This window comes from Furipterus horrens, unplaced genomic scaffold, assembly GCF_987537825.1.
Source record: "Furipterus horrens unplaced genomic scaffold, mFurHor1.1.pri manual_scaffold_8, whole genome shotgun sequence".
NCBI classification, from domain to species: Eukaryota; Metazoa; Chordata; class Mammalia; order Chiroptera; family Furipteridae; genus Furipterus; species Furipterus horrens.
Window position 1 is genome coordinate 38,825,630 of NW_028327178.1, and position 13,898 is coordinate 38,839,527.

At 38.9% G+C, this 13,898-nt stretch overlaps 1 protein-coding gene across 4 annotated transcripts in view; it reads right to left on the bottom strand.

Moving 5' to 3' along the window:
• Positions 1-11,950: 11,950 nt before the first annotated feature.
• Positions 11,951-13,898, bottom strand: part of RBBP8 (RB binding protein 8, endonuclease) — a 105,553-nt gene continuing 103,605 nt past the window's right edge. For all 4 annotated transcript variants that reach the window (XM_090285736.1, XM_090285738.1, XM_090285735.1 and 1 more), the window contains 2 exons: positions 13,591-13,732; positions 11,951-12,317 (listed from right to left, as the gene is read on the bottom strand). In XM_090285736.1, coding sequence (XP_090141862.1) covers positions 12,220-12,317; positions 13,591-13,732 — 240 coding nt within the window. In that variant the 3' untranslated portion in view covers positions 11,951-12,219. The remainder of the gene's footprint in view (positions 12,318-13,590; positions 13,733-13,898) is intronic.

Consider the following 13,898-nt stretch of genomic DNA (forward strand, 5'->3'; position numbering starts at 1 on the left):
AACAATAAAATATATTAAAAAACAAAACACACTATTATTATATGATCCAGTAATGATACTTTTGGGCATTTTCTAAGAGAAATGAAAATTTGTGTTCACATAAAAACCAGTATGTAAATGTTCATAGCAACTTTGATAGACTCAAACTGGAAACAGCCCAGATGTCCCTCAGCAGGTTAAACTGTGACACATCCATACCATGGAACACCAGTGGGCAATAAAAATCTTATACATGCAGCTATTGAATGAATTATGCTGAGTGAAAAAAGCCAATTCCAAAAGCTTACATACTGTATGACTCCATTTGTTGAACACTTGTAAAAGGACAAAATTGTAGAAATGGAAAACTGATTATTGGTTGGAAGGTGACTTCAGTGAATACCTGAACATGTGATAAAATTGTATCGAATTAAACACACACACACACACACACTAATGTGTGCACATAAAACTGGGAAATAGTTATATGGGTGAGTGGTATCAAAGATAATATCCTCATTGTGATACTGTGGTATCATATTGGAAATGATCATTTGGGGAAACATGGTGAAGGGTCCATGAGATTTCTCCGTATTATTTCTCACAACTGCATGTAAAGCTAAAATGATCTTATTAACATTTTCATTAAAGCACATTAATCATAAGCCCATTTTATTTAAAAAGCATAATAAGTCCAGGAAAACTCCAGGTCAAACTTTCAGTTCTATTACAGGATGCCACACATCTTCCTCAGAACTTCACATTGCTTCAGATCATCCTCTTAGTGACACATCTGCTCAGATGTACTCATTCACACATTTTCCCCTAAAACAGATTTTTCTTTGTAGTCCTCCTTCCTTCCTCCCTAAACTAATTCTAGAACAGACCTAGGTACTTCCTAAGCTGATGAATTAATCTGTAGCTGATGTGACCCTGAGGCTTACAGCCCTTAACTATCCTCTAGCTCCTAAAATCCTGTATGCTTTCCTTTCTCAGAGGACTTGAAATTGTCTAAAAGATGATCCTCATAACATTAAAAATATTAAGACTTTAGATCTACTAACAGAGAGGTCATATATCCTGGAAACAATTTTTTTTTTTTTTTTAGGAAATAGGCTAAATTTTCTCAATATTTCTTCTTTCTTTTTCTTCCTGTTTTTAGTTCCTACTGTGTGCCAGACACTAGGCATATTACTTTGCTTTGTTTCATGTTCTTAACAACCTTGTGAGGGAGATTTAGTTTTGCTATCTTATCTATATAAAAAAAATTGAGGACTAGCCACTTGCCCATGGTCCCATAGCTAGTAAGTAGCAGAGTCAGGACCCAAAGTGCATTTGACCCAAAGTGCATTTTTCCCCCACCACACCTGCAGTTCTCAAATTCATTGGAGTCAGGACTCCTTTCAATTTAAAAATTATTGAGGATCCTAAAGAGTTTTGGTTAATGTGGATTATATCAATTGATACCATATTAGCAATTAAAAGATATTTAAAATACTTATTGATCCTATAAAAATAACAAATAAACCCATTACATTTTAATATAAAGTTTTATGAGCAATAACTGCATATCACCAAACTCAGTGAGATGTTTCAAATCTCTTTAATGTATGGCTTAACAGAGGACAGTTTGATTCTCATGTCTGCTTTTGCATTCAGTTTGTCTGTGATATGTAATTTTGCTTGAGCTAAAGGAAGAAAAGTCAGTCCTTACATAGTCTACTAATAGTTTTTCAGATAATTTTGGATATTAGTCTTTGATGCTATATCAGTACTTGCTAAGTTGTGGTTTCTTAAAGGTCAGTTGCAATGTAGAATCTAAAACCTTATGAGGTCTGTCTAGAAGGTATACAGCCCTGTACTATGAAAAAGACACATTTACTGAAGAAGATACAAGACACAAAAAACATTGTACACAGGACAATGATACCTCAGTCCCCTTCAAAGTAGGCACCTTCGGACCTCACACAGTTCTCCCAATCGTCATCAGCTGCCCTGTTGTATTTTCCTGAATCTATTGAGAGGCTGAAATCTCTTCCCTTTCAAAGGTGATTTTAATTTTAGAAAAAGCCAGAAGTCGGAGGGCACCAAATCTGGGCTGTAGGGGGGTGTATCACCTAGGTGTTTTGATGTTTTGCCAAAAAACTTGCCGAGACGTGATGCATGAGCAGGCGTGTAGTCATGATGAAACTGCCAATCACCAGTGGCCCATTGCTGAGGCCTTCTGAATCATCCAAATAGCTTCCACAGAGGAATGTTCAAGCATAAGGCAAAACTTGATGCAGATTCATTGCTCTGCTTGCTCATTTTGAATGCCAAGAGCCACACAGTACACATGCTCACTCAACTTTGTCTACCACCCCCACTGACTAGTACAGTGAAGTTGTTCAAGCATGTGCATTCCAGTGCACTCTCCTTGGCTGACAGTTACATCAATGTTGCGCAAACTGTTCTCATTATATTAACAATGCTGGACTTTTTTTGGACAGACCTCATATTGATGAAATTTTGTCCCTTGTGACATTAAAATTCATAGGTCTATCTTGCAGTTTGGATATTTTACCCACGCACGATATGCAACAAATCACTGATCATTTGAAAAATATTGATTCAACTGAAGTATGTGGATCTAGATGTTGACAAATGATGTTCATTAATATCACCAGTCTCATCTGAAAAATCTTTAAGTAGCAGATACAAGTTATCCAAAATTCTTTTTACTGGAAAGTTCAAATTTTACAACAGGCAATAAATATGAACAGCTGTTTTCCTTGAAGTGACAGGCTTACTTCATTTATTTTCCAGAAAATGTGTGCCAAATGATATCTGAATAATCATAATCATTCTGTTAGTCTTTCTTGCAAAGTGATATTCCACTCTAAGCCTGGCTAGTTCAGCTTGCAACTCATTGCGCAAGTGCTTTTCCTCAAGAAAACCATTCCTATGCAGAATATCAAAATGATGTTGAAATGAAATTCTTTTCACTGCTTTAGCAAAGACATTTGTAAGTGGAAATGGCTTTTCCCCCCTTGCCAGTGCATGACAGTAAAAAATACTGACTGCTACCTTGATTAAGAAGACACCTGTTTTATATAGAGTTGCTTCATGCTATTAATGAAAACGTCAACACAGAGGAGAAGGCAAACTTCCAGTAGAGGTAGAGCTATTCAGATTTTTTTTTAGCACCAAATCTATCAGGGTTGGTGCAGCTCTGGTATATCTATTCAAAGCTCCCCAAGGATGAGCAAATTTCCACCAGATGAAAGACCAAAATTAAGAGCCTACCGGAACCACTGTGGCATCCTCCTGCCTCTTCCTAGGAACCTTCTCTTGAGTGCCTTCTCCCCAGCATCTCAGGTCCCTGGGCTTCCTGCTACCCAAGGCCACTCCAGAGGGGCCCCAGCTGCTCAGTGTAGCTTTAAAGAACAGATACAGAAGAGGAAGCTGGCCACCATCCTTGCTATGCTCACTACAGGTACATGAAGCTCTGGGAACCCAAAAGGAACAAACTGTAGTGCCCTGTAGTTTCCACCCTGCTGCCTGGTCTCTCCACCCCATGCGGAGTACTTTGTGCCTTGGACTCTTCTTTCCTTTCTTCAACATTTCACTTTACAGAAACTCTTCCCCAAGACCCTGTTCTCCTTTTTCAAAATGGCAGCTGGTTACCTGAGAAATGAATTGCTGCTCCGATGAAAATGACCATTGAAGTGTTTGGTGGTAGGTAGATATGCTCACATTTTTAACAAGAGACTCCTGTTAGACTTCCTTAACATAAAGAAATACCTCTGTGGTAGGGAACATTGCAGGTTAGGGTCATAGGCAAATGGGGTGATTCTCAGCTGAGGCAAAGTCAGGGGAATTAGATGAATAAATGGAGGAGGGAATCAGAGCCACCCAGCAGTGGCTTATCTTCTTGTGAGATGAAGGCTGGTTTTTAATTTGTTTCTAATGAATGAAAACATGCAATGCTTATATTGTTAAAGAACAAATAGCACCAAAAGGCATATGTCTCTGCTTACACAGCCAATTTTGGGAATGACTGCATTTCTAACATTTCCACACTCTTCCCCTGTGATGTTCAGACATTACTTGTAAGTCATGCCTTAATATTTTGGGGGGCAAGTCTCCTTCCCATGCTCCCCCCCCCCCACTGTACTGTTTTTCTGACTAAGGAAGCTTTCACTTGTTTTCTATACAGAGGGGTAGGATGGATAATTCAGCAGCTGTGTCAGGTTTACCTGGCTACTCTTCTTGTCTGGAACAAATAGGGTGCCCAGGAAGGTAAGCTGGGGGACAGAGCAGACACCCTGTACCTGAAATGCACACCCACCTGTGGAACTATCGGTGTTCTGTGTGCTGCAACTATGGACAGTCACACTGGCTTCTCTTTCAAGCTTTGAATTATGAAACAAGGTTGTGCACCTTTTGGAAAATCCCTCTGTGGGAGTTCTTCTAAAAGTACTAATTTGGTCTTTTGGTTTCCATTTGGGCTTGGGAAACCTTTTCCCCATCTACCTCTAGTCTCTGCTGACTTTATTATGAGCAAGTAAATAGTGGTCAATTAATATCTACAAAAATTTACAGAATCCACTGTTTAAAACTGACAGGATTTGAAATAACTCTATAGCCTAGAAGTGACACCTGTTCTATACCTCTCTTCCAGTCTGAATGTTGAGAAGTAGGGAGGATCCAAGGGCTTAGAGTATGGTCTCGTGGAGCTGCCTTTGTGCAAGTTTTCTTAGGTATCCTGGAGGAAGCACCCAGTGGGCCAACACGCCTACTAGACTTCCTACCCAGCTCTGTCTTCTCCTTGCATCCACCCCCCACCCCACCCCACCACCAACCCCCACCAACCAGCAACACTCCTGTGGTTTTTCTGCCTCCAGATCTTGGTTCACATGACCCTTTCCCTTTATACATCTCTCTAAATCTTACCTAGTCTTCAATACCCAGCTCAAATTCTGACTTCTCTAAGTTTTGCTTCTGATTCATCACCACCATCTCTGAAATACTGACAATAATGATGGCAGCTATCATGGCTGAACAGCTGCAATGTACCAGGCATTGCAATAAGCTCTTATAGCAGCTCACCCAATCTTCGTAATAACCTTGTTACTGGAAGGTGCAGCAAGCTCAGAGAATTTAAATGCACTTGGCTGTCATACTCTAAGGGATGGAGTTGGAACTCCTGCTTGGTCTGCTTGGCTCTGAAGGCCATGCTTTTAATCACTCTCTAGTCTTCCCTCCTGGAAGATGCTAACCGTCTAGTTGTGAGATACTGATGAGGCTGGGTGGGACCTCAAAGGTCCTATCATCTAGTTCCTTCTGTTTACAGATTAGAAACCTAAAGCCCCAAAAGGGAGAGACTTGACTCAAGGTAACAGAGTGAAATGTTGGCAAAGCCTAGTCAGTTGTGTTTATTAAAGCCTTCTGTGTTTACGGTGCTGTGTTGGGCCCCTGTATCTTTCCTGGTCTCACCTTCTCTCTAGGTGCTCCTGTTGTGAGTATAATAAATCCACACATGAAGCTGCCTTAAAGAGTGGATTGTGTCAATCCCTAGGTGTTGTTCTGTGCAGAGGTGCCATGCACACTGATGGCCCAGCATGGTACCCTGGTCATTGGCTTGACACACGCTCAGAGCAGCTGCAGATCTGTAGTGGGGTATAGATACTGGAGGAGGTGTTTGATTACAAGGAGAGTGTAAAAGGCCCTGTTGATGAAGATGATTCAACACTGCTCAACTATTTCAAGAACAAGCATTAGAAAACAGGAAGCACGCCTCCTAGTTTTGCCAATCCAATTCTATGCTTGACTACCTTATGCTCCCCACCTCCAAATCACCATATATCCAGTTGACCCTTGAATAATGTGGGGGTTAGGGAAACTGAATCCTTGTACAGTCAAAAATATGCATATAACTTTTAATTCCCCCCAAACTTCAGTTTTCCCTTGGTATCCATGGGGGACTGGTTCCAGGATACCCGGTGGCCACCAAAGTCTGCAGATGACTCAAGTTCCTTACATAAAACAGGGCAGAACAATGCCCACCGCAGGCCTCTGTATCCACAGATGCCCAGTCCTGGGTGGAAAATACTGTTTTTCAATCTGAAGTTGGTTAAATCTGAGGATGCAAAGCCCAGGGATGTGGAAGGCCAGATGTGTATCTATCAGTCCAAACATATGATGAACATTCAACTGATGATTATTTTTAAAATAATGCATTACTACACAACTCAAAATATTTTCAGTCAAGGGATACCTGAAAACATTTTGCTACTTGGTTCACCCTTTTGTTTTAAGCATTTCTTAGATTTGCTTCATACTAATGATCTGATGGGGCAGTGGTTCTCAAAGTTGGCTGAATACTTGAATCACCCAAGGAGCTTTAAAAAAAAATACTGATGCCTGGAACTTGCCCCCAAATATTGATTTAATTGGTCTGGGGTGCAGCAAACATTTGTCTGGGATATCATGGATGCTGAAGTGATGTAACCTGCCATTCATAACTCATTTCACAATTTTGTAATTTATCCAGTCTTACTCATTGGATTAATAAGGTGATAAATTTAAATGCTTGAAATAAACTTATGCCTTTAAAACATCATTGTTCATTGGGGTTCTGTGTAGGACTTGAATAAAGAGGTCTGCTAATAATGATTTGAAGGCCTAAAGACTCAAGTCTAAATTCTTTAGTCTTGCCTTTAAGACACAAGTTTACTGCCTCACTACTAACACAAACCTGTATGTGCTTCCTAGGACTCAGGAAGGGGAAAAAGCACCAGCCTGAAGTTCCAAAGGACAATCTAGTTCCAGCCCATTAGGACCTTGCAAGTCACTCTCTTTAGGTTTCTGTTTCTTCTTTATAAAGCGAAAGCCTAAAACAAAATAATCTCTAAGGCTCCTTCTGGCTCTTGGTATTTTAACATTTCCATATTCAGGTTAGGCTCCCAATTTAGACTGTATTGTCTCCTCCTCTCTGCTTCCCTGGGTTAACTCATCATAAGGCACAGTTCGGGTTCTCATTATCCTTAATATTTATTTGGTTTGCAGTCTAAGCTTCTTTGACCTCTTAGGCATCTTTTTTGTTTGTTTGTTTATGTCTGGTCCCCCGCTGAGAAATAACAGGATCTCACTTATCTCTTTGAATCCCTAAAAGCCTAGCATATGGTGTGTTTGTTGATTTTTTTCCCTCAGGACCATGAATTATTGCCTCTGCTATTTGTTTTATTCCAACTAGAGCTACATTGAAAGCTTGCTTTTTGCCCAATAAGCTTTCATTACTGTACTAACGATTCCCAACTCTTATCTATTTATCCTAGAAATTTTCTTTTAGTAGTTGCATTCAGCCCCCAGTTTCCACTGATTATTCTCCAAAAATAACTCTCTTCTGGCCTCTGCTGGTGATAGCACACAACTGTTTGCTTTAAGTGCATGCTATGGGACTCAAGCTTAGGACACTTCAGTTTTCTAAAAATCCATTCTAACAGCATCACCTCAGCAAAAAGATTTGAGATGTCAGACTGCTAGAACTGTTGAAAATAGACAGCTGGGTGGTAAAATTTGAGCTAGATTTCAAATGCTCATTTCTAAAGTGGCAGTTTTCAAAATAAAATTCATGCTTGATATGTTAAGATGTCAGGAATAAACAGTAAGATTCTTACGTGTATGTTTCTTTAAAAGCTTACTCCTTTAAAGAAAATTTGTCAAATTTTGTCTGAGTCTGATACTAAGTATTATGTCTGGTAAAGTGCTTGACAAATGTTTGTTAAATAAATGTATTAGCATTTGGTTTATGTAACATTATTCTTTTTTTTTTTGGTAACTGAATTATGAATTAAAGACTCCCTGGGAGGAATCTTTGCAGTCTTTCAGTTATTTCTTTTAGAGGGCCTAAGAATGTCTTCTATGCATTTTTACATACATATGCTGGATGCAGTTTAAATTGAGTTATTAATACATTAAGCCCACCAACAGCAGCCTTTTCAGCTGGACTTTGGGAAAACTTTTCTACTACATGAAAGGTGTTAGGGAATATTCTTCTGCTTCATTAGCTCTCTTAATGTAGCATATTATGTCTTCTACATACATCTAGGCGTCCAGGATTAACTCATTCAAACTGCTGCCTTTGACAATCTTACATTTCAAACAGTTTGATCAAAATACCTGCTTGTTTAAAGACAGGAAGGTGTTACTCAAATGTTACGTGCTGACACATAGGTTCTGCATGCTTTCAAAGGTTAAATCAGAGGTCTTCAACTTTAAAAAGCTCACAGGCAACCTGAAACTATATATATATATGTATATATATATATATATATATACATATATATATATATATATACACATACAGTGATTCACATATATTTGTATGAAAATATCATCTACTTTATAATGCTTTACCAATGGATAAAGCCCTTTTATATACACTAGCTTTAAAAAAAATCCTTATCCAAGGATACAATTAAAAAAATTTCTTTTTTTTTATTTTATTTTTTTTCAGATTTAATGTGTTTTATTGATTAAAATATTACATTTGTGCCAATTTCCCTTCCCTCTGCTCCCCTCCACCCGGTGGCCCCCCTCCCTCCAGTTGTCCCCCCCTTTTAGATTATGTCCATTAGTTGTGCATACAGTTCCTCCCAACCTCTCTCCGTCTATTCCATTCCCTCCTACCTTGATCCCCAATTCCTATATCATCTCCCTCCCTTTCCCCATTCCCCCTCCCTGTTGACCTCCCCCCAATATGCTTCCCGTACCCACAGTTCCTTTTCCACTCTCGTTGCCTATTTAGTTTGCCTTTGTTTCATCTCCCTAGCTTCTGTTTTTTTAAACCAGTCCCTTTAACATCTCATATAACAGTGGTTTGGATCTAATGAACTCTTTCAGTTTTATTTTGTCCTGGAAACACTTTCTCTGTCCTTCTATTCTGAATGACAATTTCGCTGGATAGAGTATTCGTGGTTGTAGGTTTTGGATTTTCATTACTTTGAATATTTCTTGCCAGTCTCTTCTTGCCTGTAGGGTTTCCCTTGAGAAGTCAGCTGATAGTCTAATTGGAACCCCTTTGTACATAATTCTTTTCTTCTCTCTTGCTGCTTTTAAGATTCTCTATCTTTAATTTTTGACATTTTGATTATAATGTGTCTTGGAGTGGTTCTCCCTGGGTCCAGTCTCTTGGGAACTCTCCTTGCTTCCTGGACCTGCAAGTCTATTCCCTTCCCCAAGTCTGGGAAGTTCTCCTTTATTATATTTTCACTCAATTTTTCAAGTTCTAGTTCATCTTCCTCATTCTCTGGCAAGCCAATGATTCTTATGTTGGGCCTTTTATAGCTGTCCCAGAGGTTTCTGATCCTCTCATTGTTGCTTCCCATTTCCTCTCGCTGCATTGGTTGACTGCTTGTTCCTTCTCCATATTCCAGTTTGTTGAAATGAACTCTGGATTTTTTTTCTCACCATCTATCTCGTATGCGGTTTTGTTCCTTTCGTTATGAAAGTTTTTCGCTTCTTTCTTATCTTTTTCCTGCTCTTTTGTGAATTCTGTAAGCCACCTGATAACAATGGCCCAGAACTGAGCCTCTGACAGGTTTCTTATCTGTTCATCTGTCAGGTTCTCTATCTGCTGCCTGGTGAGTTGTGTCACCGGGATTTCTATAGTTGTCTGCCTCATTTTGACAGATGTGTTTTGTTTTCTTGGGCCGGCTGTAGGGGGCAGTGCCTGTGTACGCGTCACAAATCAGCGACCGGCGCCTGCCTGTCCGCGACCTATTTCGCAGCCCTGTGGTGCTTTCTTTGGGGGCGGGGGTCCAAGATGGATTCACACAGTTATTCAGCTAGGAGACCGGGATCTGTCCTCCCGCCCCCCTGGGCCTCACTGTTCAAGGCGATGCGGCGGCCGCTCTCCCCAGCGCCGGAGTCGCGCACCGCCAGGGGCTTGCCCGCAGGCGGGATTCCTCGCCGGGGGTTGCGCACCGCCAGGGGCTTGACTGCAGGCGGGATTCCTCGCCGCCCGCCGCTGTCCAGGTGCGACCGCAAACAGCACTGCCCTCTTTAACTCTTACCTGCCCAAATGGCACCGCTGGTTTATAACTTCATATGTTGGACTTCCGTGTAGTTTTATTTTCTGGAATTTCTAGTTATCCTTTGTTTTGAAGTAGTTGTATTCCTCTCTAGTTGTAGAGGGAGACCTAGCGTGTCCGTCTAAGCCTCCATATTGGCCGGAAGTTCCAAAATTTTTTTTTTTTTTTAGAGAGAGAGGAAGTTGGATGGAGGAGGGACACCAATTGGTTGCCTCTTATACATGCCCTCACTGGGGACTGAGCCCAAAACTTAGGTATGTGCCCTGATCAGGAATTGAACCTGCAACCTTTTGGTGTATGTGATGATACTCTAACCCACTGAGCCACTCAGCCAGGGCATATATCCATTATCTTTTTAAAGAAAAGTTTGAAAGTGCACAATCTGTCGGACACTCCAGTTTTGCATTTAAATGCATCCTTCTAACTCAAGTGCTTTTAAAAAGTATCTATTTCCTGACTTTACTTAAAGGTACAGAGAGTCAGAAGCAGATAAAAAGGGAGAGAGATCTCAGTTCACCCAACCTTATACAAGGTGACAGAATAAAATGAAAATGGTAGTTCTAAAGGGTTGGATTGCTGACTAGTCAAGCTACTATCAGATAGACAGTCTCTTGCTGTGTCTGCTCAGGCTGCTTTTAAAACAGTAAAATCCACTGGAGCTCTAACTGCACAACCTGGTGATGCCCTATTCAAATCCAGGCACCTCTCAGACTCTTGGTCTTGAGAAGTACTCGACTATAGCAGATGTAAGATCCAATTTTGGAACTAGGTAATCTTAAACTCTAATTTCATCTCCAGTTATTACAGCATAATACAGCTCCTGGCATAGAGTATGTGACCAATGAATAGTTTCTATTATTTTGGGGGGAGATTAGGCAATGGCCAGCAGAGAACAAAAATCAAACAGGATAGATGAACAAACTGGGAAGGAAAGAAAAGTGATGAACAGAAGTTAGGATAGAGTTATAAAAAATTCAGTCACATTCAGAGCCAAACAATGTACACAGGGGATCTGACATAGAGTAGGTGCTCAACATATGTGCTTCCTTTTTCAATCCTCTATGTGGGAACACAAACTGATGTCATTTACTCACATGAGAACCTTGATCAATGAAGAAGAAAAGACTAGGCAAAGAGATTTTTTAGCACCTCTGAGAAGTAAAGATTATACCTGTAAGATTATTTAGATTTTAGTGAAGTATTCCACTCAGTGTCTCATGTAGTCCTGCTTATATAATAACATCAAGATATGAATTAAAGGAATACACAAAAAATACATTGATAAGCAAAATGCCATTAGGAAAGGTGACACAAATGTGTTTAGTCATCTTTATGACTCAGACACTAAGTCCAAGAGGAGTAGAAAGTTGCTAAAAAGAGAAATCTATTTTGTTGCCAAACTGGAAGTTTATACCATTATTCAATCCAAAGAAATAATAAACTGAACTTGAACATATGGGCAGAGAACTCAACAAACTGAGCTTGAAAACTGCAGCAGCAAAAAAAAGTATAATGAAAAGAAACCATGGGAGAAGCTAAAATATTAGCATCAGATCAGAGGATGATGTTAACTTATATGCAAAAGGAGAAAGAGTTGATGTTTGTGGTCACTTCAAAAGGAACACACTATACAGTAGTACTTAATTTAAGTCAACAAAAGAAAAAAGCTGGAAAGTTAAAATGACTATTAAAATTCAGCCCCTTTTAAAAAGACTTAATTGTCAGACACTGGAATGACCGGTGGAAGAGCCACTGGTTAAGAGAAGGAAAATTTGTAATGATTAACACAAAGTTACTGCTGAATGTAAATACCAATGGAAAACAGAGTAAAAAGAAAAGATCTGAAAGGTAACAAATCAGACTACAATTATCATATTTTCAAAACTGTAATTAGGTAATATCAAATAAAGTAAATAAACAATTCAAGTTAGAGTGCAAAATGAAAGCACCTTATTGTTTAAAGGTGCAAAAGCAAGAAAATACAATATAACCTTATCCATATTTTAAGTAGTTGTGTGTTGGGTAAATACAATTTAAAAACATTTTCAACAGAAAAATGATTTCTAAATCATTTTACAAAAAATTAAAAAAAATCAGTGTTTAATACAACTTTAACTATAAATAACTAGAATGAAAAATTGTTCTCATGTTTTTGCTTCAACATCTATGTCTTCTGCTCCTTGCCTTTTGGAGAAAAGATTGCATTGTAAGGCTGACGTCGTTTTGGACGAGGACAAGGATCAAGCTCTTCCTTAATGTAACCTTAAAAACAAATTACAAATTGAGAAGACTATATTTGCAACATAAATTTCTTTCAGCACATATCCAGTAAACATTTCTTACTTAATGCCTTATAAGTTTACATGATTCTTCTATTAGCTGAGTGAGGCTGACGAGTGATTTCACTATTTAGCACCACTTTCCTCATTTATATAAACAATAGTAGCAACAAACATTTATCAAATCTGTTATCTGCATTAACTCAGATGCCAGATTCCTTTGAAGTAGCTTCCACTATACCTATTTCACAGATGAGGTAATGGAGACCCAGCAAAGTCAAATCACTCAAGTTTCCAAAGCTAGGAAGTGGAAGAGCTGGGACGTCGCCCCAGACCAGTCTGACTCCAGAACCAGAGCTCTTAAGCACCTTCCTCATCTGCCTCCCACAGGGTGCAACGGAGACAAAGGCTAAACACAAACTCTTTATTACTACAATAAATCCCAGGTGCTTATCAGAAAGACTTTTTGCAGTAGCTATTTCATTAGATGACATGCCCCTATACTCTTCAGACTATTCGATTCTCCTCCAGTGTGTATAATCATGTAGTTTGCAAGAGAGAACTGTCTTCCAAGGCCATATTAGCAGGGCAAACACAGGCTCTCATCCACACTGTCTGATTTTGTATGAGAACCAGGCAGAGACATCATGTCAAAGAGGACTTAATTTGGCTTTTTAATGAGGAAAGTGGAAATATAGTAATGGCTATCAAAGACTTTGCATCTTTTGGAAAAACTATTTTACCACTAAGTATCTGAAACATTAAAGTGGCATACATTCTCAAATTATATTAAATATAAGTGTCATATTTGAAGGAGCTAGTTGCATGTCAATAATTTTCCAAGCAAACAAAGGTCTTTTTTTACTCATACATGGTTTAAAAATAACCAGCATTCTGGGTAAGTGAGGTTTCAAAATCTTAAATTCATAGTTGCTTTGATAAAACTTTGTTGGCAACTTTTATAAAACTATTTATTTTATTAAAAGTCATTTTGATGATAGCAAGAGTAACTGCTTTCTCAAATTTGAATGATAAACCAGGATAATGCAAAAACTATCATGCTGAAATCATTATGAACAATCTCTGATTCCAATGAAATTACTTGAAGAGTTGAAGGTCAGCCTTCTATCTTTAGGCATTTGTTTTTATGTCACAAAGCTATTACTCAAGCTATGGAGAACCATGGAGAAAAAGTCAGACTTGGGTATGTCTGTTTTAAAAAATTAATTTGAAAATGTTATCATCTATACTCTCACCTCTTTCCATACAAGTCTGCGTGGAAGGGAAACCAACCTCCCAGAAATTCTCTGGGGTGTTGGGTGGAATGTAGCGGAATCGGTGTCTTGAACAGGAAGCCAACTTCTTTTCTCTTTCTTCTGCTGGAATGTCTGCATAATACTAATAATAAAAACCGGTAAATTTTTCACTTAGGAATAATAAATGGAATGTTATGTTTACTGATTATAGACTTGAAGCTAAGAAATGTATTTATTAAAATATTAGGCATGCTAAGGAAACTTAATACTTCCTGATGATATTAGTATCGATTACTTACTAATGGTAA